General features: G+C 46.9%; 1 protein-coding gene across 1 annotated transcript; it reads left to right on the top strand.

Moving 5' to 3' along the window:
• Positions 1 to 806: 806 nt before the first annotated feature.
• Positions 807 to 25,492, top strand: il23r (interleukin 23 receptor; the record flags this gene model as incomplete). The annotated part of the gene is made up of 16 exons (XM_084163487.1): positions 807 to 861; positions 2,627 to 2,774; positions 2,955 to 3,130; positions 3,394 to 3,517; positions 3,983 to 4,149; positions 4,656 to 4,792; positions 4,952 to 5,162; positions 5,361 to 5,443; positions 5,786 to 5,990; positions 6,140 to 6,340; positions 6,530 to 6,628; positions 6,804 to 6,962; positions 9,704 to 9,844; positions 10,303 to 10,390; positions 10,783 to 10,873; positions 24,860 to 25,492. 16 exons carry the CDS (start codon positions 807 to 809, stop codon positions 25,490 to 25,492), a joined length of 2,718 nt encoding a protein of 905 aa, XP_084019613.1.
• Positions 25,493 to 25,876: the final 384 nt, after the last annotated feature.

The following is a 25,876-nucleotide window of genomic DNA, read 5'->3' as shown; positions in this document are numbered from 1 at the left end:
AACATATTAAAAGCAAGTCGTCAGCAAATTAAGGTTTAGTTATACCTGGAATATGCTGATTGTTAATCTTTATCTTACTATTTGACTTCATCCTCAGACGGGTTATCAGTCCTCTTCAAATAAGGGATGTGGCCACTTTAAGATGCTGGTGAGTCACAGTCATCCAAATGTCTTTATATTGACATTATGACCATACAAAAAACTAGAGACAGGAGCAAATGGAAGACTGAAAGAAGAAGAGTTAGAGAGAAGAAGTGTCATTGTATTACTATTTCAACATTTCACTTTCATATTATGTACTTTTTGACTTATCCTAAGGTGAGTTTAAGAATGTGTTAGGATTTATTTTCTAAAATAATGTGTATACAAAAGTTTAATAAGGTCACATATCTCGTGTGTGCAGTTCATGTGCAGACACTGTGATAAATATATATATGTCACGTATCCTATTCCAGTCACATAGCTATCACGATTTCAACTGCCTCTACTTTGGTTAATTCATGTTATCTACTGTATACAGACATTTCTAAGAGGAAGAGCATGGCCAGACCTTGTTTTTCTCTCTCGCTCAAACATATCAACCAATATGTTCAATACTCAGAATTGCACTGCTCTTATTAATGAGGTATAATTCTGGCATTGAGATCAGGTTGGAAAAAGCTATTGTTATTTTGATATATGAGGCTACAGTTGTGTGCAGCCAATTTGATCTGTCATCACAATCAAGATCAAATGTTCAGCTGAAAAGGATTTGTGCCAATGTTTGTCTATCTGTAGACACAGAGAGCCAGAGGAGAACAGGTGAGATGAGTCTCTTCAGAACCATTTGGAGGACTACCGTCATATTTCTCCTGAACAGATGTAAGTGATTCCTGTATTTTCATAATATGGAAATAAATAATGTTGTGCATTACATTTTACATTCCAATAAATGTTTAGTTTAACATTGTTTAGCATTGTTTAAAATTCCAGAGTTGGTTCATTCCTCTCTAGAGCGAACTGCCCGTGACTTCACAATACAGTGCATTAGGAAAGTATTCAGACCCCTTGACTTTTTCCACATTTTGTTACGTTACAGCCTTATTCTAAAATGGATAAAAAATCAATAAGAAATCATCAATTTACACACAATACTCCATAATAACAAAACATTTTTAGATTTTTGTTGTTAATTTATAAAAAATAAAACACTTAAATATCACATTTACATAAGTATTCAGACCCTTTACTCAGTATTTTGTTGAAGCACTTATGGCAGCATTATAGCCTCAAGTCTTCTTGGGTATGACGCTACAAGCTTGGCACACCTGTATTTGGGGAGTTTCTCCCATTCTTCTCTGCAGATCCTCTCAAGCTCTGTCAGGTTGGATGGGGAGCGTCGCTGCACAGCTATTTTCAGGTGTCTCCAGAGATGTTAGATCAGGTTCAAGTCCGGGCTCTGGCTGGGCCACTCAAGGACATTCAGAGATTTGTCCTGAAGCCACTCCTGAGTTGTCTTGGCTGTGTCCTTAGGGTCGTTGTCTTGTTGGAAGGTGAACCTTCGCCCCGGTCTGAGGTCCTGAGCGCTCTGGAGCAGGTTTTCATCAAGGATCTCTCTGTACTTTGCTCCGTTCATCTTTCCCTCGATCCTGACTAGTCTCCCAGTCCCTGCAGCTGAAAAACATCCCCACAGCATGATGCTGCCACCACCATGCTTCACCGTAGGGATGGTACCAGGTTTCCTCCAGACGTGACACTTGGCATTCAGGCCAAAGAGTTCAATCTTGGTTTCATCAGAGAATCTTGTTTCTCATGGTCTGAGAGTCCTTTAGGTGCCTTTTGGCAAACTCCAAGCGGGCTGTCATGTGCCTTTTACTGAGGAGTGGCTTCAGTCTGGCCACTCTACCATAAAGGCCTGATTGGTGGAGTGCTGCAGAGATGGATGTCCTTCTGGAAGGTTCTCCCATCTCCACAGAGGAACTCTAGTGCTCTGTCAGAGAGACCATCAGGTTCTTGGTCACCTCCCGGACCAAGGCCCTTCTCCCCCCATTGCACAGTTTGGCCGGGCGGCCAGCTCTAGGAAGAGTCTTGGTGGTTCCAAACTTCTTCCATTTAAGAATGATGGAGGCCACTGTGTTCTTGTGGACCTTCAATGCTGCAGACATTTTTTGGTACCCTTCTCCAGATCTGTGCCTCGACACAATCCTGTCTCGGAGCTCTACGGCCAATTCCTTCGACCTCATGGCTTGGTTTTTGCTCTGAAATGCATTGTGAACTGTGGGACCTTATATAGACCGGTGTGTGCTTTTCCAAATCATGTTCAATCAATTTAATTTACCACAGGTGGACTCCAGTCAAGTTGTAGAAACATCTCAAGGATGATCAATGGAAACAGGATGCATCTGAGCTCAATTTTGAGTCTCATAGCAAAGGGTCTGAATACTTATGTAAATAAGGTATTTCTTTTTTCATTTTTTTTTATAAATGTGCAAAAATGTCTAAAAACCTGTTTTCATTTTGTCATTATGGGGTATTGTGTGTAGATTGATGAGGCTGTGACGTAACAAAATGTGGAAAAATTAAAGGTGTCTGAATACTTTCCGAATGCACTGTGTGTAACACTGTGTTATGTTGTGTTTGTGGACAGGTTCCCTACAAGTTCCAGCCAGCCCATCAGGTCCGAGGATGGGTATCATCTGTCAGGGGTCTGTGACTGTAGAACCTGGGCCACTCTTCCCCATGGGTTCCAACCTTACAGTGTACTGCACAACCACAAGGCCCCACTGTGACTACAGGTCTGTCTGTCGGTCGGTAGATAGCTGTCTGTCTGTCGGTCGGTCGGTGTTTGTCTGCCTGCCTGCCTGTCTGTATGTTTGTCTGACTGTCTGTATATAGAGAGGAAGGAGAGTGGAATAATGAAGAGAAGGGAACACAGAGAGACATTTTGTAGTATTGAAATCTCTTTGTGTTGTCAGTTTATCTGTGGAACTGAATGGGCAGGACCAGAGGCCACTAGAGAGGTTGAACTGTTCCACTGTCCGGCTGAGACTGACTAACCTCCGCACACCAAACTCCATTCTGGTCTGTAGGCTGCGGACTCACACAGACGGACGCATACAGACTGTCTGTGGACTAGACCTACACACTGGATGTATGTCTACTGCCTTTAGATTCTGGATGTTATCTTTGCGGTGTTGTTGCCTCTCTGGCTGGTTGATGTTGCTGCAAATTAGCACTAGTTCTCACTTGACCAATTCTGGACTCTTATGAAATAATAAAACTAATATTCTGAGCAATTCACTGTAAAGCACTTATTTTCTAAATGCCTTATTCTGTGCACTCAAAATGACCCTGTTCAGACCCTGCTCGACCCTGTAAGGGTGTGTTGTATACTGTTGCTCTCCTTCCCTGCAGACCCTCCTGAAGAGCCCAGTGGTATAGCCTGCCAGGCTCCCAGGGACTCAGATGAGATCAGCTGTAGCTGGAGCAGAGGACGGGAAACACACCTGGTCACAACGTACAATGTCTCAGTCAGGAGGTGAGCTGGGTGATGTGTCGTGTCGTGTGGTGAAGTCTGCTCACTGCCTTTTCCTCCACCCTGGGCTAGGGTTACCACATCAAAAATAAATTGTAAATAGATGTGTTCTTCGGCTGTCCCCATAGGATAACCCTTTTTGGTTCCAGGTAAAAAACCTTGTTGGTTCCAGGTAGAACCCTCTGTGGAAAGAGTTCTACTTGGAACCAAAAGGGTTCTACCTGGAACCAACACAGGTTCTTCAAATAATTATCTGATGGGGACAGCTGAATAACCTTTTTAGTTTCTAGATAGCACCTTTTTTCTAACAGTGTAGTATACACACACACACACACACACACACACACAATCAACCTTTTATATATGTGGTTTGAGCACTTAAACAGAATAATTAACAGATTCAAGGCAGGGAAAGATTTTCCTAATTTGTCCTTCTCTGGAAAAGTAATGTGACTTGCTTATCCACAGTGTAAACAGAGCCCAGGTGTTTCACCGTGGGATCCCGGGTACTGGTGTGTTCAGTATTCCACGGTTGGAGTTGGATGAGAATGAACAGTACCAGCTGAGTATAAGAGCTCACAACCACCTGGGAGCATCACTGTCCCAACCCTTCAACTTCTCTGTCAACGATGTAGGTAAGTTCATGTCTCTGAAGACAAATACACGCATACATACTGTACATACCAGTTTTTTTATATTTTCATATATTTTGTTACAATAAAGGATATGCATCCATGTGCACAAGCCACCACGACCAAATCGCCTCTCTCTCTGGTGCTGGGAATAATAAAATTAATACTTTGTTATAATTCTTCTCCTAAATATATACATAATGTTCTCTCATATCTGAAAAAGTTTATGGGTTTTGAATGTGAAGTAATTACTCATCCTGTAACTTGTTCCTTTTAAGGACATCTTTCTGTGAAATCCTCAGATATGGTTTGAGTAATTTGACCTTGTTTTCAAAGGAACGGCTTCTCTGCATGTAGTGTCTCTGTGTGCTGATCAATACCAGGACTGACAATGTTAATAAACCGTAAATGAACAGGACATTGGGGTATAATAACATTTAAATGATGAGAACATCCCATTAAGCCCATATAGGTTTGTAATTTACCTGATGTGTCTCTTGGTATTGCAGTGATACCAGACACCCCTCAGATCATGAACCTGGAGTTTTGGAGTGGCTCCAGGGTAGCTGTATTGCACTGGAACTGCGCAGAATACCCAGAACCTTTAAGACCCCACGCCAGGCTCAGAACAGGCAATGGCTCCTGGGTGAGTTCTATCATATTGTCGTCATCAACATCCCCATTCCCCACCTTGGTAGCATCTAAATGTACCAATACTGTACATGCACTCTAACAGTTGGACTAATACAAAAAAAATTAAAATAAGTATAAGTGAATGCCATTGTCTGCTGGTGTTTTTGTGCAGGTGGAGCTACACTTGGATCCTAGCAGTGGCCTGGTCAAGGTGGAGGGCCTGAAGCCCCTGACACAGTACGAGTTCCAGATCAGAGTCTGTTTCTCCATAGAGAGGCCAACCTCCGCACAGAGGCCCACCCCTGCGCTCAGGCCCTCCTCCACCCAAAGGCCCCTCTGCAGTAGATGGAGCCCATCAGCTAGTAAAACAAGCCCAGGCATAGGTAAGCCCAGAGCCCAGCATTGTTTTTAAATAATGCACGTTTCAGAGAGAGCCTGTTCACACATTGCAGTGAGGGTTGATTATTTTGACAGTGTTGTGGAAGTTGTCTAAAGAAAAAGTAACTATCTAAATGTAGATATTTTTACTAACCTGTAAAGTGTTGTCATCAGAGTAACTGGGTTCTCCTGTATGTTTTCAGCCCCCACTAGAGAGCTGGATGTCTGGAGGGTGTTGGGTGTCCCTGGGGTGGATGGGGTTCAGGACGTGACAGTACTGTGGAAGGTATCTGCAGAAACACTATCGGATTTGATTGGTCTGTTAGCACGCATAGCACGCTTAGCATCTAAAAGCTGTTCTGTGACCCAAAGAACTTTAAAGAAGATCAAATAGTGTAATATGGTGGACTGTTGGTGGCAGTTGTATTGTTTGAGGTTGTGCATTTTCAATGTTGTTCTGTAGAGCTTTAATCCTTCAATTTTTGTTTGGATGATAAACTTGGATAATACTACATGGAAAGGAGATCTTTATCTATTTATCTCTCTGTCTCACCTCTCTCGGTCTCCCTCCTTTGTCCTTTCCTCTTTCTTTCCCTGTCTCCATCTGCTCTGCCCTCTCTCTCCTCAGCCCCTGTCTCCAGGTGACTATAGTGGTCATGTGTTGAGGTATGAGCTGGTCTACCTGCATGAGGGTCAAAGACAGGAGGTCACCTATCCTGCTGATGTCACCCAGTGTTCTGTCCAGGTGTCACCTGGGGTTCAGGAGTTGTCTGTCAGGGCTGTCACCTCCTACGGGACATCTCCACATGCTACCATACACCTCACACACACAGGTGAGAAGATACACCTGCCACAACAAACCTCACAGACACAGATGAGAAGATACACCTGCTACCACACACCTCACAGACACAGGTTGACTTGTTTTTCACTTAATTAATTGTGATATGATGAACACCAACCATTTTTTTTTGTATTACAGGTGTGTCTGGGCCTGTTCTGAGAAGCCTCAGTCCTGCAAACGTAAAAGGAGGGGATGTAGTTGCCCTGTCCTGGTCGTGGGATGGATCTAGCGGGGCAGAAGTAGAGGTACTGTTGGGCTTTTTAGTGGAGTGGAAGAGTGGACATCTGGAACTGGGCTGGCAGAGAGTGGCCAGGGAGAGAAACACAACTCTCATCACAGGTAAAGACACAAGTCAGAAACACAGACACATTTCTGACCGTGTCTTTGTCTACAAACTGTTGCTGATTCTGACAATGCATGTGATGGGGCAATGCTCACCATCAACCACTAGAGGTAGCTATTGGAGAGAATTGACTACTTTGGACTACTGAGATAGACTCATGTATTATATGGTGTGTGTTGTTTCAGGTCTTACGCCAGGAGTGAGGTATAATGTGTCTCTGTATGCTGACACTACATGGGGTGTGTTCAACCCCTCATCTGGCCTGGTCTATTCCAGAGAAGAGAGTAGGTTCACATGATTAGGAATTTGTGAAATTATCCCTCATGTAAAATAACACATTGTGTTTTTGTTTGCTACTTTATGGTATCACTTTGCACTGCTGCTTCCTTGCTATCCCATCAAATGAAGTAAACATATTCTCCAGTGACAGTGTCCCCTGACTCCCTGTCTGTATTTAAGAACCTGTGTCGGTACCGAAGGTGTCAGTGTTGGCCCATGAAACCAGACGGGTTCTGATCCAATGGGAGGAGCTAACTGTGGACCAACAGAGAGGCTTCCTAACACACTACAACATCTACCTCAGGAGACTGGACTCTGTCATGGACCAGAATCAGAGGGGTGAGAGGATAGAGGAGTGTGTGTGTGTGTGTGTGTGTGTGTGTGTGTGTGTGTGTGTGTGTGTGTGTGTGTGTGTGTGTGTGTGTGTGTGTGTGTGTGTGTGCTGTAGTGTATGCATTATCAATATGCATGTGTGCGCATTTTAGGTGTGTCTAAGGTGTTCTGTGTATACTCCAGTATTACAATGGAAAAAACATGTTACCTAAAAATGAATCTCGCCCACCAGCGGGCTTTCTCTCTATCGCCAGCAATTCGAGCCTGGGGACAAGGTTACCTAGAAATCAACCTAGTGTCATTTCTTTTATTCTCACGCCTTACAAACCCACAGCTGAGAGATCTGACACAGAGCTAAGATAGAGCTGACACAGAGCTGACACAGAGCTGAGACACGGCTGAGAATGGGCTTTCCACCCTTCCACCACTCAGAGAAAGACAAGACTACTCTCCTAGTTCCAGTAACCTGTCTCTCTGAATCATACTGAATTACTGTACATTAGATGTAGAGGGATTACACTGTGATATTATACAGTACATCTCAAGAATCTTCAGGAAGTATACTCTGGGAGCCAAATGGAACTCCTCTCAGTCAATAGAAGTGAATAGATGTCTTGTGAGTTTGTATTAGTTAGTCTCAGTTAGCTACAGTGTGCAGTTTCAGTGCTTGGAACTTCAGAGAATCAGAAGCTATTCTTAAACACCACAGCAGGATGTGGTTGTGTGCACATGCATATCTGAAGCTAAAGTCAGAGCTGAGTTGTTACCCATCATAAACCACTCCCCATTGTGGACCCCTGTACTGGTGCGGAACGCAACTAGAACAGCTGCATTTTCACCCAGTCCCTGTAGAGTAATGACTTGGTGTGATGAAAGCTGGGTGCAATACTGTAGTTTAACTGTTGTTGTCCTGGCTGTAACAACATGTTGTAGGGAATCTACAGTACCAGTCAAAGGTTTGGACACACCTACTCATTCAAGGGTTTTTCTTTATTTATACTATTTTCTACATTGTAGAATAATAGTGAAGACATCAAAACTATGAAATAACACAGATGGAATCATGTAGTAACCAAAAAAGTGTTACAAAAATGAAAGTATATTTTATATTTGAGATTCTTCAACGTAGCCACCCTTTGCCTTGGTGACAGCTTTCCACACTCTTGGCATTCTCTCAACCAGCTTCATGAGGTAGTCACCTGGAATGCATTTCAATTAACAGGTGTGCCTTGTTAAAAGTTAATTTGTGGAATTTATTTCCTTCTTAATGCGTTTGAGCCAATCAGTTGTGTTGTGGCAAGGTAGGATTGGTATACAGAAGATAGCCCTATTTGGTCAAAGACCAAGTCCATATTATGGCAAGAACAGCTCAAATAAGCAAAGAGAAACGACAGTCCATCATTACAGTCAATACGGAACATCTCAAGAACTTTGAAAGTTTCTTCAAGTGCGGTCGCAAAAACCATAAAGCGCTATGATGAAACTGGCTCTCCCACAGGAAAGGAAGACCATGAGTTATCTCTGCTGCAGAGAATAAGTTCATTAGAGTTACCAGCCTCAGAAATTGCAGCCCAAATAAATGCTTCACAGAGTTCAAGTAACAGACACATCTCAACATCAACTGTTCAAAGGAGACTGCGTGAATCAGGCCTTCATGGTCGAATTGCTGCAAAGAAACCACTACTAAAGGACACCAATAAGAAGAAGAGACTTGCTTGGGCCAAGAAACACGAGCTATGGACAATAGACCAGTGGAAATCTGTCCTTTGGTCTGATGAGGCACACTTAACCAGCATGGCTACCACAGCATTCTGCAGCGATACGCCATCCCATCTGGTTTGCGCTTAGTGGGACTATCATTTGTTTTTCAACAGGACAATGACCCAACACACCTCAAGGCTGTGTAAGGGCTATTTGACCAAGGAGGTGAGTGATGGAGTGCTGCATCAGATGACCTGGCCTCCACAATCACCTGACCTCAACCCAATTGAGATGGTTTGGGATGAGTTGGACCGCAGAGTAAAGGAAAAGCAGCCAACAAGTCCTCAGCACATGTGGAAACTCCCTCAAGACTGTTGGAAAAGCATTCCAGGTGAAGCTAGTTGAGAGAATGCCAAGAGTGTGCAAAGCTGTCATCAAGGCAAAGGGTGGGTACTTTGAAGAATCTCAAATATAAAATATATTTTTATTTGTTTAACACTTTTTTGGTTACTACAAGAATCTAAAATATATAATATATTTTTATTTGTTTGGCATTTATAAGTTATATTCTTCAAGAATCAATGGGTACAATAATGGATAAAGCATCTGCTGATTGCCCTTTTAATTGATTGGTTGATTGATTGATTGTTTGAGTTGTTGATTAATAATAATAAAATGCCATTTAGCAGACGCTTTTATCCAAAGCGACTTACAGTCATGAGTGCATACATTTTTTTTTTTGTATGGGTGGTCCCGGGGATCGAACCCACTACCTTGGCGTTACAAGCGCCGTGCTCTACCAGCTGAGCTACAGAGGACCAAGGACCACCTTGGCCACGTTCCAAACCAATCAATCCTTCACTTCACTCTGTTCCAAACACACTATGATTGCCTCTCGGATGTCTTAGCCTGTTCTTACAGTGTGCTGTCGTTTGCTAACATGTACCCCGTTCTTCTCTAGTTGGGTTGGTGGCTGGCGTGATTGATTCATTGATTGTGTACATGGTCAAATGCTATATATCTCTGGTCCGCTGTCCTCTCTCCAGTGACTGTATCAGGGTCAGAGCCCAGTCAGAGGTGGCTGGACTGTCCTGAGGGGGCCGTGGCCCTCAGAGTGTCTGCCTCCACGGCTGCAGGGGAAGGACCACAGGGGGAGTGGCTATTCTCGCAGTCTCCAGTCACTGCAGGTCAGTCACATTCACAACCATGGCCACATTCCAAACTAACTCCCTCCCTCCCTTCCTCAGCCCTGCAGGTCAGCCAAATTCACAACCATGGCCACGTTCCAAACTCCCTCCCTCCCTCCTTCCCTTAGCCCGGCAGGTCACTCACATTCACTACCATGGCCATGTTCCAAACTTACTCACAACAACTCACTCCCTCCCTAAGCTCTGCAGGTCAGTCACATTCACAACTAGCCTTGTATGAACATCCTGATCTTGCGAGCTTGCATTCTGTTTTGCTAGAATGTAAGCTCGTGAGATCAGGATTGTCGTAGAGGCTAATTCACCACCTTGGCCACGTTCCAAACCAATCAATCCTTCAATTCACTCTGTTCCAAACACACTATGATTGCCTCTCGGATGTCTTAGCCTGTTCTTACAGTGTGCTGTCGTTTGCTAACATGTACCCCGTTCTTCTCTAGTTGGGTTGGTGGCTGGCGTGTCGCTCGTGGCAACCATCGTCATGGTGATAATGGCGAACCTGATGTGTTGGAGCTGTGTGAGGAAAAGGTACCAAGCTGACAGAGATGTTGGCCTGATGACGCTTACGTTTACAATCCTGTTACAGCTTTTTATTATTTAGTTGACGTGGTAACAGACAGTGTATACTTTCTGGTACTTACTCTCCAAAGATGTACTGTACTCTTTCTGTTTTTGAGTTTACTGTGCTCGTGAGGTTGACTATTTTATTTTTGACTGTGGTGAGCATTGTGGTTAACACATCTGTTTGTATGCAATATTTACTGCATGCACTGTAATGCACTGTATTGCCTAAAGAGCTGAGCAAAACTGGTCACAACCACACAACCTCATAATAACGCAACCCCAATATGAGATAAAGTGATCAACAGCAAACAAGCAGTAAACAACCCAGCTCATTATGAGACTTCCATCCCCTGCAGGATCAAACAGACATGTCTATCCCTGGGCCCTGTCTGGCTTTCTGAGAACCTCCCCAAGCCTGGAAACAGCAATGCTATCAGACTACTGAAGGTAATCTACTAACAGAAAAATAGTGTCTTCACCTCCCTGTCTACCTCTTTCAGAACGCAATATAAACGCATCTACATCTTTCAGAATGCAATATAAATACTTCTACTGTCACGATCGTCTGACGAATGAGACCAAAGCGCAGCGCGTTGAGCGAACATGACTTTATTTAATTAAAGTACTGAACACCAAAACAACAAACAATGACGATACGTGAAGTCCACAGTGACAATGACTGTACAGGAACAAAAACCCACAACACTAAGGTGAACACTGACAGTTTAAATATGGCTCCCAATCAGAGATAACGAGCCGACAGCTGACACTCGTTACCACTGATTGGGAGTCACACGACCAAACAAGGAAACACAACCAAAACCAAACCAAACACAACAAAACGAACACACCCTGGCTCAACATACAAAGTCCCGGAGCCAGAGCGTGACAGTACCCCCCCCTAAAGGCGCGGACTGCGACCGCGCCTCAAAAACCCCAAACAGGGGAGGGCTGGGTGGGCATTACTCCTCGGAGGCGGCTCCGGCTCCGGGCTTGACCACCACCCTTCTTCAATCCCCCCGTAGCGCCCCCGGTCCGATCTGACCCAGCTGGTAGGATCTGGACTGACGACGCGCACCCCTGGCTTGGCGCGTGAGGCAGGAACGGACCGGACCTGGCTGACGATACGCACCCTAGGCTTGATGCGTGGAGCCGGAACGGGCCTCACCAGGCTGACGACTCGCATCCCTGGCTTGGTGCGAGTAGTAGGAATGGGCTGGATCAGGCTGACGGCTCGCACCCTTGGCTTGGTGCGAGTAGCAGGGACGAGCTGAACCAGGCTGACGACTCGCACCCTTGGCTTGGTGCGAGTAGCAGGAACGGGCTGGACCAGGCTGACGACTCGCACCCTTGGCTTGGTGCGAGTAGCAGGAACGGGCTGGACCAGGCTGACGACTCGCACCCTTGGCTTGGTGCGAGTAGCAGGAACAGGCCGGGCTGGGCTGGCGACGCACACCGTAGGTTTTGTGCGTGGAGCAGGAACAGGCCGGGCTGGGCTGACGACGCACACCGTAGGTTCTGTGCGTGGAGCAGGAACAGGCCGGGCTGGGCTGGCGACGCACCCCGTAGGCTTTGTGCGTAGAGCAGGAACAGGCCGGGCTGGGCTGGCGACGCACACCGTAGGCTTTGTGCGTAGAGCAGGAACAGGCCGGGCTGGGCTGGCGACGCACACCGTAGGTTTTGTGCGTGGAGCAGGAACAGGCCGGGCTGGGCTGGCGACGCACCCCGTAGGCTTTGTGCGTAGAGCAGGAACAGGCCGGGCTGGGCTGGCGACGCACCCCGTAGGTTTTGTGCGTGGAGCAGGAACAGGCCGGGCTGGGCTGGCGACGCACCCCGTAGGCTTTGTGCGTAGAGCAGGAACAGGCCGGGCTGGGCTGGCGACGCACCCCGTAGGTTTTGTGCGTGGAGCAGGAACAGGCCGGGCTGGGCTGGCGACGCACCCCGTAGGCTTTGTGCGTGGAGCAGGAACAGGCCGGGCTGGGCTGGCGACGCACACCGTAGGTTTTGTGCGTGGAGCAGGAACAGGCCGGGCTGGGCTGGCGACGCACACCGTAGGTTTTGTGCGTGGAGCAGGAACAGGCCGGGCTGGGCTGGCGACGCACACCGTAGGCTTGATGCGAGAAGCAGGAACAGGCCGGGCTGGGCTGGCGACGTACACCGTAGGCTTAGTACGTGGAGCAGGAACCGGCCGGGCTGGACTGGCGACGCACACCGTGGGCTTGGTGCGTGGAGTAGGAACAGGCCGGTCCGTACTGGGAACACACACCACTGGCCTTAACCGGGGATCAGGAACGGGCCGGACCGGACTGGTAACACACCTCAGTCTCTCACGCCGTGCCTCAACTACTTCCCTCCCTCTACTCGCCAATGGCTCCCGTAATCCGGTAGCCTTCTCTCCACGTCTCCCTGTGGCAGCCTCCTGCTGCCCAGCCGCCCAAGCCATGTGCCCCCCCCAAAAAACTCTCAGTCGCCTCTCCACTGTTTTACTCCATGGCCGGCGATCCATCCCATCCAGGATTTCCTCCCAAGTCCAATACCCTTTTCCATCCAAAATCTCCTCCCATGTCCAGACCCCTGGCTCCTGGACACGCTGCTTGGTCCTGGTACGGTGGGTTTTTCTGTCACGATCGTCTGACGAATGAGACCAAAGCGCAGCGCGTTGAGCGAACATGACTTTATTTAATTAAAGTACTGAACACCAAAACAACAAACAATGACGATACGTGAAGTCCACAGTGACAATGACTGTACAGGAACAAAAACCCACAACACTAAGGTGAACACTGACAGTTTAAATATGGCTCCCAATCAGAGATAACGAGCCGACAGCTGACACTCGTTACCACTGATTGGGAGTCACACGACCAAACAAGGAAACACAACCAAAACCAAACCAAACACAACAAAACGAACACACGGATACCTATATCAGAACGCAATATAAACACATCCACCTCTTTCAGAACGCAATATTAACGTTTCACAATATGGGGGAGGTGTTAATACTATGAAAGTCTCAAGGTTTTGCTCGCCTGAGGTAGAGTATCTCGTGATAAGCTGTAGACCACTCTATTTACCAAGAGAGTTTTCATCTATATTTTTTGTAGCTGTCTATTTTACCACCACAAACCGATGCTTGCACTAAGATTACACTCAATGAGCTGTAAAAGGCCATAAGTAAACAGGAAAACGCTCATCCAGAGGCAGCACTCCTAGTGGCCGGGGACTTTAATGCAGGGAAACTTACATCCGTTCTACCTAATTTCTACCAGCATGTTAAATGTGCAACCAGAGGGAAAAAAAACTCTAGATCACCTTTACTCCACACACAGAGACGTGTACAAAGCTTCCCTCGCCCTCCATTTGGCAAATCTGACCATAACTCTATCCTCCTGATTCCTGCTTATAAGCAAAAACTAAAGCAGGAAGCACTAGTGACTCGGTTAATAAGGAAGTGGTCAGATGACGCAGATGGTAAGCTACAGGACTGTTTTGCTAGCACAGACTGGAATATGTTCCGGGATTCTTCTGATAGCATTGAGGAGTACACCACATCAGGCTTCATAAATAAGTGCATTGATGACGTCGTCCCCACAGTGACCTTACGTACATACCCCAACCAGAAGCCATGGATTAAAGGCAACATCCGCACTGAGCTAAAGAGTAGAGCTGCCGCTTTCAAGGAGCGGGACTCTAACCCGGACGCTTATAAGAACTCCCGCTATGCCCTCCGACGAACCATCAAACAGGCAAAGAGTCAATACAGGACTAAGATTGAATCGTACTACACCGGCTCTGACACTCGTCGGATGTGGCAGGGCTTGAAAACTATTACAGACTACAAAGGCAAGCACAACCGCCAGCTGCCCAGTGACCCAAGCCTACCAGACGAGCTAAATCACTTCTTTGCTCACTTCAAAGCAAGCAACAAGCATGCATGAGAGCATCAGCTGTTCCGGATGACTATGTGATCACGCTCTCCGTAGCCGATGTGAGTAAGACTTTTCAGCAGGTCAACATTCAGACTGATTACCAGGACGTGTACTCCGAGCATGCGCTGACCAACTGGCAAGTGTCTTCGCTGACATTTTCAACATGTCCCTGACTGAGTCTGTAATACCAACATGTTTCAAGCAGACCACCATAGTCCCTGTGCCCAAGAACACTAAGATAACCTGCCTAAATGACTACCGACCCAACTACCCCTGGCCTAAAGCCTTTCTGTAAAAACCCAAGACATGAGCCAAGACATGAGCCTAGCACCCTTTGCCTGCTCTAGCAGTCGCCCAATCAGTTTGCTGCCTTAGTAAACTGATGGAGAGGATTGTGTTTGACCAAATACAATGCTATTTTTCAGAGAATAAGTTAACTACTGACTTTCATCATGCATATAGAGAAGGGCACTCAAGTTGTACTGCACTGACTCAGATGACTGATGATTGGTTAAAATAAATGGTGACTGATGATTGGTTAAAAGAAATGAATAATAAGATGATAGTTGGAGCTGTATTGTTAGATTTCAGTGCAGCCTTTGATGTTATTGATCATACATTTTTATTGAAAAAATGCACTTGCTATGGCTTCACATCACCTGACATCACATGGTTGGAGAGTTATTTATCCAACAGAACCCAGATAGTGTTCTTCAATGGAAGCTTCTCTAACATCAGATACAGTGAGGGGAAAAAATATTTGATCCCCTGCTGATTTTGCACATTTGCCCACTGACAAAGAAATGATCAGTCTATAATTGTAATGGTAGATTTATTTGATCAGTGAGAGACAGAATAACAACAAAAAAATCCAGAAAAATGCATGTCGAAAATGTTATAAATTGATTTGCATTTTAATGAGGGAAATAAGTATTTGACCCCCTCTCAATCAGAAAGATTTCTGGCTCCCAGGTGTCTTTTATACAGGTAACGAGCTGAGATTAGGAGCACACTCTTAAAGGGAGTGCTCCTAATCTCAGTTTGTTACCTGTATAAAAGACACTTGTCCACAGAAGCGATCAATCAATCAGATTCCAAACTCTCCACCATGGCCAATACCAAAGAGCTCTACAAGGATGTCAGGGACAAGATTGTAGACCTACACAAGGCTGGAATGGGCTACAAGACCATCGCCAAGCAGCTTGGTGAGAAGGTGACAACAGTTGGTGTGATTATTCGCAAATGGAAGAAACACAAAAGAACTGTCAATCTCCCTCGACCTGGGGCTCCATGCAAGATCTCACCTCGTGGAGTTGCAATGATCATGAGAACGGTGAGGAATCAGCCCAGAACTACATGGGAGGATCTTGTCAATGATCTCAAGGCAGCTGGGACCATAGTCACCAAGAAAACAATTTGTAACACACTACGCCGTGAAGGACTGAAATCCTGCAGCGCCCGCAAGGTCCCCCTGCTCAAGAAAGCACATATACATGCCCGTCTGAAGTTTACCAATTAACATCTGAATGATTCAGAGGAGAACTGGGTGAAAGTGTTGTGGTCAGATGAGACCAAAATTGAGCTCTTTGGCATCAACTCAACTCGCCGTGTTTGGAGGAGGAGGAATGCTGCCTATGACCCCAAGAACACCATCCCCACCGTCAAACATGGAGGTGGAAACGTTATGCTTTGGGGGTGTTTTTCTGCCAAGGGGACAGGACAACTTCACCGCATCAAAGGGACGATGGACGGGGCCATGTACCGTCAAATCTTGGGTGAGAACCTCCTTCCCTCAGCCAGGGCATTGAAAATGGGTCGTGGATGGGTATTCCAGCATGACAATGACCCAAAACACACGGCCAAGGCAACAAAGGAGTGGCTCAAGAAGAAGCATATTAAGGTCCTGGAATGGCCTAGCCAGTCTCCAGACCTTAATCCCATAGAAAATCTGTGGAGGGAGCTGAAGGTTTGAGTTGCCAAACGTCAGCCTCGAAACCTTAATGACTTGGAGAAGATCTGCAAAGAGGAGTGGGACAAAATCCCTCCTGAGATGTGAGCAAACCTGGTGGCCAACTACAAGAAACGTCTGACCTCTGTGATTTCCAACAAGGGTTTTGCCACTAAGTACTAATTAAAATGCAAATCAATTTATAACATTTTTGACATGCGTTTTTCTGGATTTTGTTGTTGTTATTCTGTCTCTCACTGTTCAAATAAACCTACCATTAAAATTATAGACTGATCATGTCTTTGTCAGTGGGCAAACGTACAAAATCAGCAGGGGATCAAATACTTTTCCCCCTCACTGTATGTACAGTGCGGTGTCCCTCAGGGCCTTGGGCCGTTACTCTTCTCTATTTTTACAAATGATTTGTCACTGGTCTTACACGAAGCTAGAATACATATGTATGCTGAGGATTCCACACTCCATGCCAGCACCCAAAGCTAGTGAGTTTGCAGGAGTTACAGTCAGTATCAGAATGGGTGATTAATAATAAACTGGTCTTAAATACATCTAAAACTAAAAGCATTGTATTTGGTTCAAAACATTCTCTAAGACCTAAACCTCAACTGGAGTTGTACATAAAGGGTGTAACCATTGAGCAAGTTGAGGAAGCTAAACTCCTAGGTATAACATTGGATAGTTAATTATCATGATCAAGTCATATTGACAAAGTTGTTGTGAAGATGTGGAGGGGTATGTCTGTTAAAAAATATATGTTCTGCGTTTTTGACACATCAACTGTAGTAGTTGTTCAGGCTCTGGTCTTGTCCCATCTTTATTGCTGTCTGGTAATATGGTCAACTGCAGCAAAGCAATACCTAGCAAAGCTGTAGCTGGTGAAGCTGCACCTGTGCGTCAATCTAATTAACATGATTAAAAATTCCCCATCAAAATCTGTCAGTTTAAGTTAGATATATCTGTCTTTTGCATGGGCTGCGTCTCAATCCACCGCATCTGCCTATGTCGGCCTTCTGCATTTGCGGTGGAAAGTGGCAGAGCTACAGCGCTGTTCGTCAGACCAGGAGACATCCCGAAAATCGGTATCCTCACGAAAACGTCTGTAGCATTCGAACGGTTTGGCCACTCTATGGAAAGATGAGACTCTCACGAACACAATGGTATTGAATGGAAGTATGGAGGTATGGAGGTACAGTGCCTTCAGAAAGTATTCAAACCCATTTACTTATTCCACATTTTGTTGTGTTACAGCCTGAATTCAAAATAGATTAAATAAATACAAATTCTCACCCATCTACACACATTACCCCATAATGACAAAGTGAAAACATGTACAAAAAATATATACAGTACCAGTCAAAAGTTTGGACACACCTACTCATTCAAGGATCTGTTACAGGAGGGGTTCGCAGTTCCTATTGGTGTCACCTGTGTCTACCTGTTCACCTGTGTATTTATGCCCTCATTTCCCTGTGTTCCCTTGCTCAGTTTTCTCTGCTAGCTTCTCTATGCTCAGCAGTACTAATCAGTGTCTGATCGGAGAAGTATGTACAGGTACTCGAGAAGTGTTCTCCCTGTTTTTTTATTATTTCAGTCATAGTTACTATTTTGTATTTTGCCTGTCAGCCTGTTTTTCAAGATTTATTTGCTCCACCTTTCTTTTATCGTGTTAAGTCTGTTGTTTTGTATCCTGGCTTCGAGACCACCAGTAAAGATCTTTGTTTCACCATCTCTACCTACTGCCTACTGTCTATCCTGCACCGCACCTGGGTCACACCTCACACCAACCCTTACAGAAAACTGAGCCAATATGGACCCAGCGGAGGCAGCACAGTATCGGAGCGCATTGGCAACGCAGGGAGCTATGCTGAACCAACACGATCGCAGCCTGCTGCAGATCACCGAGAATCTCCACCAGCTGACGATCGCCATGCAGAGCCGGGTGGACACCCGACCAGCCCCGGCAGCCGGCGGACGGAAGCCGCGGCGGCGGTGTCTCTAGTATCGCCTGCGACATCGCGGGAACCCCGCCTACCACCTCCGGAGAGGTATGATGGACGTCCAGAGGGCTGCAGGGAATTTCTCACCCAGTGTTCCCTGGTATTCAGCCTACAACCCTCCTCCTTCCTGACGGAGCAGGGCCGGGTGGCCTACATCATCACTCTGTTGACGTGTCGCGCCCTTTCTTGGGCTACTGCGGAGTGGGAGAGCCAAACTCCGGCATGCTCCGACTCCTACCAATTCACCCGGGAGCTACGCAAGGTGTTCGACACCTCTCGGATGGTGTCGGAGCACGAGGGAGGATGGTGGCTACAGACTCCGTCACCGACCAAGACCTGGAAGGCGTTCCCCGGGAGTATTGGGATCTGGGGGAGGTGTTTAGTAAAAGGCGTGCCAAGGGTCTACTCAACGGCCGTGCATTGATTACCGGGCGCTCAACGACATCACAGTTATGAACCGCTACCCACTCCCCCTGATGACGACGGCATTTGAGTCGTTGCAGGGAGCCCGGATCTTCACCAAGCTGGACTTACGAAATGCCTACAACCTGGTGAGGATTTGGGAGGGGGACGAGAGGAAGACGGCTTTTAACACACCCAGTGGGCATTACGAGTACCAAGTCATGCCGTTCGGTCTAGCCAACGTGCCTGCGGTGTTCGTGTATTTGGATGATATCCTAATATTTTCAAAGGACATGAGTGAACACTAGCAGCACGTTCGACAGGTCCTCCAACGCCTTCTCCGTCACCAGCTCTACATCAAGGCGCAGAAGTGCGTGTTCCACACGGAGACAGTCTCCTTCCTGGGGTTCATCGTCACCAAGTGGGACCTACGGATGGACCCAGCCAAGGTCTGCGCGGTACTGGATTGGCCCCAGCCCTCCTACCTCAAGCAACTACAACAGTTTTTAGGGTTCACACATTTTTATAGGCGATTTAATCACAATTTTAGCTCCCTAGCCGCTCCCCTGACAGCTCTCACCCAGACGAGCGTGCGCTCCTTCGCCTGGACCCCGGAAGCTGGGAACGCATTCGATGCGCTTAAGTGGCGCTTTACATCGGCCCCGGTCCTAGGGCATCCTGATCCGTCCCTACCGTTCATTGTGGAAGTGGATGCTTCAGACGTTGCAGTGGGAGCAATCCTGTCCCAGCGGTTCCTCACGGACGGTAAGACTCACCCCTGCGCATATTTCTCCCGTCAGCTGTCCCTGGCGGAGCAGAATTACGACGTGGTGAACCCTGAGCTGCTAGCGGTCAAGCTCGCTCTGGGGGAGTGGAGGCATTGGCTAGAGGGGGCCACCCATCCATTCGTCATATGGACTGACCATAAGAACTTAGCCTACATTCAGGGGGCCTACATTCAGTGGGCCAAGAGGCTCAACTCGCGCCAGGCCAGGTGGGCGTTGTTCTTCACCAGGTTCCGGTTCACGATCTCATACCGTCTGGGGTTGAAGGACACCAAGCTTGACGTGCTCTCCCGGCAGTTCGACCCCGTGGACCTGGTGGAGAGGGACAACCCCATTGTCCCCAATGCCCTGATTGCTGTCCCAGTTTCGTGGGGAATCGATAGGCTGGTCAGAGCAGCGCTACGGCGGGAGCTCGATCCGGGCGGAGGTCCATCGGGGAGGATGTACGTACCCAAGGCAGTGTGCTCGCGACTGCTTCAGTGGGCACACGCGTCCAACCTCACCAGCAATCCGGGGGGCGCCTGGACATTGGAGTTCCTGCATAGGAGGTTCTGGTGGCGTTCAGCTGAGGGGGATACGCGCGCCTTTGTGGCTGCTTGCCCTGTGTGCGCGCACACGAAGAGCTCACGTCAGCCCGCGGCAGGGCTGGTCCGACCCATGCCTATCCTCAAGCGCCCCTGGTCCCACATCTCGCTGGATTTCTTTTTTCCCGCTATACCCCCCTCTGATGGATACACAGTCATCCTGGTCGTTGTGGACCGGTTTTCGAAGGCTGCCCACTTCATTCCCCTTCTCAAACTCCCATCGGCCCGGGAGATGGCTAAGTTGGTGGTGCAGCACGTTTTCCGGGTTCACGGCCTTCCCCAAGATGTGGTGTCGGATCGGGGCCCTTAGTTCGCCTCCAGGTTCTAGAAGGCGTTCGCCACCTGCCTCGGCGCCTCAGTCAGCTTGTCTTATGGCTTCCATCCCCAGTCGAACGGGCAGACGGAGCACATCAACCAGGATCTGGAGGTGGTGCTGAGGTGCTACGCCTCCAGCAACCCAGCTATGTGGAGTCAGCGACTGAGTACGCCCACAACACCCTTCTCTGCTCATCCACTGGCCTGTCCCCCTTCCAGTGCCAATATGGGTACCAACCCCCCCCCCCCCCCCACCCCTATTCCCCGAGCAAGAGGAGGAGGCGGTGGTTCCGTCGGTCCAGGCCCACATCAGTCACTGTCGCCGTACCTGGAGGCAGGTACGGGCGCCGCTTGAGCGGGCCTCGGTCAGGTATCAACATCAGGCCAACCTCAGGCGTCGGCCGGCCCCGTTTTTTTGCCCGGGACAGAGGGTGTGGCTCTCCACGCAGGATCTTCCCCTCCGCGTGGAGTCCAGGAAGCTGTCCCCCCGGTTCGTGGGGCCATTTAGAGTGGTCCAGCGAGTCAACCCAGTGGCCTACCGCCTGCAACTTCCCCCCTCCATGCATGTGCATTCCACATTCCATGTGTTTCTCCTCAAGCCCTTTGCCACCTGTCCCCTGGCTCCCCCTCCTCGTCCTGTTCCCCCTCTGCACCTCATCGGAAGGCAGCCGGCTTTTACTGTGGACCGGATCCTGGACTGCCGGCGGTTGGAGAGGGGTCTCCAATTTCTGGTGGATTGGGAGGGTTATGGGCCGGAGGAGCGGTCCTGGGTGCCCAGGAGGGACATTCTGGACCCAGGGCTGATAACAACATTCCGTCGCCTCCACCCAGATGTGGTCGAATTACTGCAAAGGAACCATTACTAAAGGACACCAATAATAAGAAGAGACCTGCTTGAGCCAAGAAACAAGAGCAATGGACATTAGACCGGTGGAAATTTGTATTTTGGTCTGGAGTCCAAATTTGAGATTTTTGGATCCAACCGCCGTGTCTTTGTGAGACGCAGTGTGGGTGAATGGATGATCTCCACATGTGTAGTTCCCAACGTAAAGCATGGAGGAGGAGGTGTTATGATGTGGGGGTGCTTTGCTGGTGACACTATCTGTGATTTATTTAGAATTCAAGGCACACTTAACCAGCATGGCTACCACAGCATTCTGCAGCGATACGCCATCCCATCTGGTTTGGGCTTAGTGGGACTATAATTTGTTTTTCAACAGGACAATGACCCAACACACCACCAGGCTGTGTAAGGGCTATTTTACCAAGAAGGAGAGTGATGGAGTGCTGCATCAGATGACCTATCCTCCACAATCCCCCGACCTCAACCCAATTGAGATGGTTTGGGATGAGTCGGACCGCAGAGTGAAGGAAAAGCAGCCAACAAGTGCTCAGCATATGTGGGAACTCCTTCAAGACTGTTGGATAAGCATTCCAGGTGAAGCTGGTTGAGAGAATGCCAAGAGTGTGCAAAGCTGTCATCAAGGCAAAGGGTGGTTATTTGAAGGAAATATATATATTTGTTTAACACTTTTTTGTTTACTACATGATTCCACATGTGTTATTTCATAGTTTTGATGTCTTCACTATTATTTTACAATGTAGAACATAGTAAAAATAAAGAAGAATTTAATGAGTAGGTGTGTCCAAACTTTTGACTGGGACTGTATATCTCATTTACATAAGTATTCACACACCCGAGTCAATACTTTGTAGAAGCACCTTTGGCGGCGATTACAGCTTTGAGTCGTCTTGGGTATGTCTGTATCAGCTTTGCACATCTGGATTTGGGGATTTTCACCCATTCTTCCTTGCAGATTTTCTCAAGCTGTGTTAAGTTAGATGGAGTGGCGGTGAACAGCAACCTTCAAGTCTTTCCACAGATTTTCAATGGGATTCAAGTCTGGGCTTTGGTTGGGCCACTCAAGGACTTTCATATTCTTGTTCTGAAGCCATTTCAGCATTGCTTTGGATGTATGCTTGGGGTCATTGTCTTGTTGAAACATAAATCTTTGCCCCAGTCTAAGGTCGTTTGCACTCTGAAGCAGGTTCTCATCAAGGATTTACCTGTATTTGGCTCCATTCATTGTTCCCTCTATCCTTACCAGTCTCCCAGTCTCTGCTGCTGAAAAGTATCCCTATAGCATGATGCTGCCACCACCATGATTCATGGTAGGGATGGTGTTAGACGGGTGATGAGCTGTGCCTGGTTTTCTCTAGACATAGCAATTTGCATTCAGGCCAAAGAGTTACATTTACGTCTCATCAGACCACAGAATCTTTTGCTTTATGCTCTCAGAGTCTTTCACGTAACTTTTTGCAAACTCCAGACGTGCTGTCATGTGCCTTTTCTCAGGAGTGGCTTCCGACTGGCCACTCTCCCATAAAGCCTAGATTGGTGAAATGCTGTAGAGACTGTTGTCCTTCTGGCAGGTTATCCCATCTCAGCCAAGGAACTCTGTAGTTCTGTCAGAGTGGTCATTGGGTTCTTGGTCACTTACCTGACCAAAGTCCTTCTTGCCCGGTTGCTCAGTTTGGTCAGATGGCCAGCTCTAGGCAGAGTCTGGGTAGTTCGATATTCTTTCCATTTCCCAATGATGGAGACCACTGTGCTCTTGGAAACGTTCAACACTTTAGAAATTGTTTTATACCTCCTTTCCCAGATATATCTCGAAGATCTATGGACAGTTCTTTCAACCTCATGGTATAGTTTCTGCTCTGACCAGCACTGTCAACTGTGGGACCTTACAGTGCCTTCGGAAAGTATTTAGACCCCTTGACTTTTTCCACATTTTGTTATGTTACAGCCTAATTCTAAAATTGATTAAATAGTTTTCCCCCTCATCAATCTACAAACAATATCCCATAATGACAAAGCAAAAACAGGTTTTTTGAATTTCTTGCTAATTTATAATTTATAAAATAAAAAACGGAAAATCACATTTAAATAAATATTCAGACCCTTTACTCAGTACTTTGTTGAAGCACCTTTAGCAGCGATTACAGCATTGAGTCTTCTTGGGTATGACGCTACAAGCTTGGCACACTTGTATTTGGGGAGTTTCTCCCATTCTTCTCTGCAGATCCTCTCAAGCTCTGTCAGGTTGGATGGGGTGCGTTGCTGCACAGCTATTTTCAGGTCTCTCCAGAGATGTTTGATCGGGTTCAAGTCCGGGCTCTGGCTGGGCCACTCAAGGACATTCAGAGACTTGTCCCGAAGCCTTTCTTGGTTGTGTGCTTGGAAGGTGAACCTTTGCCCCAGTCGGAGGTCCTGAGCGCTCTGGAGCAGGTTTTCATCAAGGTTCTCCCATCTCCATAGAGGAACTCTAGAGCTCTGTCAGAGTGACCATCGGGTTCTTGGTCACCTCCCTGACCAAGGCCCTTCTCCCCCAATTGCTCAGTTTGGCCGGGCGGCCAGCTCTAGGAAGAGTCTTGGTGGTTCCAAACTTCTTCCATTTAAGAATGATGGAGGCCATTGTGTTCTTGGGAATCTTCAATGCTGCAGACATTTTTTGGTACCATTCCCCAGATCTGTGCCTCGACACAATCCTGTCTCGGAGCTCTACGGACAATTCCTTCGACATCATTGCTTGGTTTTTGCCCTGACATGCACTGTCAACTGTGGGACTTTATATAGACAGTTGTGTGCCTTTCCAAATCATGTCCAATCAATTGAATTTACCACAGGTGGACTCCAATCAAGTTGTAGGAACATCTCAAGGATAATCAATGGAAACAGGATGCACCTGAGATACATTTTGAGTCTGAATACTTATACAAATAAGGTATTATTCTTTTTTAAATTATACATTTGCAAAAATGTCTAAAAACCTGTTTTCCCTTCGTCATTATGGGGTATTGTATGTAGATTGCTCAGGATTATTTAAAAAAAAATCCATTTTAGAATAAGGCTGTAACGTAACAAAATATGGAAAAGGTCAAGGGGTCTGAATACTCTCCGAGGTGTGTTTCTTTCTAAATCATGTCCAAACTGGGCACAGGTGGACTCCAATCAAATTGTAGTGACATCTCAAGGATGATCAAAGGAAATTGGATGCACCTGAGCTCAATTTCGAGTGGCATAGTAAAGGCGTGTGAATACTTATACTACCAGTCAAAGGTTTGGACACACCTACTCATTCAAGGGTTTTTCTTTATTTTTACTATTTTTTACATTGTAGAATAATAGTGAAGACATCAAAACTATGAAATAACACATATGGAATCATGTAGTAACCAAAAAGTGTTAAACAAATCAAAATATATTTTATATTTGAGATTCTTCAAATAGCCACCCTTTGTGACTGTTCTTGTCTGTCAGTGTATCAGTGTTTTGTTACTTGTCATGTTTTGTGTTTCTTGTGGATCCAAATAAACAATTAGACCCCTGTCATCTAAACCAGGCCTACTAGCTTTCATTATAACCTCTGTGTTTGTATTGTCCTCCTACAGAATGAAGAGCCAGTGGACCCAGCTTCGTCCTGGCTGTTCACCCTCAGTGACCCACCGCTGTCCCCCATTGAGGAGATCCCTCCTGGGGAGAGGGAGAAACTGTACCCCATCATCCACATCAAGCGTCTCCAGGCTGGAGCCAGGGCCGGGGGAGGAGAGGGGACAGGAGAAGGGACGACACAGACCGAATGCACAGCAGCACCTCTGGGGAATATCGGATACAAACCTCAGATTACAACCACAGCTCCACGAGACAAGAAGGAGAAGGAGGAATACAGGGGACACATTCCCAGCTGTAAGAGAACAGACAGATGCCCTGAGGAGTCCGGAGGACTGCTAGGAGGCTGGCTGTGTAATGTAACAGTAGATTTCTCTGGCATTTCTCCAGGACTGGATCTGATCTCAATGGGGCGGCACACCTCCCCAAGCCCTCCCAAGATAACAAGCCTCTTTTCTGGGGACACGTGGCTGGAAGAAAAGGGGTTGGAGGTGGAGGTGGGCCTTGGCTCTCTGGACTCAGCACAAGGACAGAATGTGGCTCTGGAGGACCCAGTCAGCTGTCTGGCTAAGACACTGACCACTGGTTACTTCCCCCAGGCTGCTGACCTCAACACCACTACCTACAACCACTGACAGAGACATCTTTAAAGCATTATATTCTCCATCCTTTAGTGATGAGAGGAAAGGCATTTTTCTGCCCATCTGAACAACAGTTCCAATGAATGGACTTTAATACAATTCTAGCAAAGTTTACAGCCATACCATTGTTTCAGAATGATGAACGGACTGAAAGGACACATACCTCAATTACATGATATACTGTAACTGTGGATTTATAACAATTTCTGCTCGCTGCTATATACAGATTATTGTTCACTATAAAGAGTCTTTCTGTTGATAAATGAGTGCGAACCCATTACACCCCTTTGTTTATCTGAATTAGCGGGTTTTACGCACCAGCCACGCTTCTGGAAGAGCACGATGGTTCTCTTTTGATTTGTTGATAAATGTTTCCCT

The sequence above is a fragment of the Coregonus lavaretus genome (assembly GCF_964263955.1).
Source record: "Coregonus lavaretus genome assembly, chromosome: 6".
Classification (NCBI taxonomy): domain Eukaryota; kingdom Metazoa; phylum Chordata; class Actinopteri; order Salmoniformes; family Salmonidae; genus Coregonus; species Coregonus lavaretus.
Note: the sequence above shows the minus strand (reverse complement) of the source record. Positions and strands in the feature narration are given on the sequence as shown.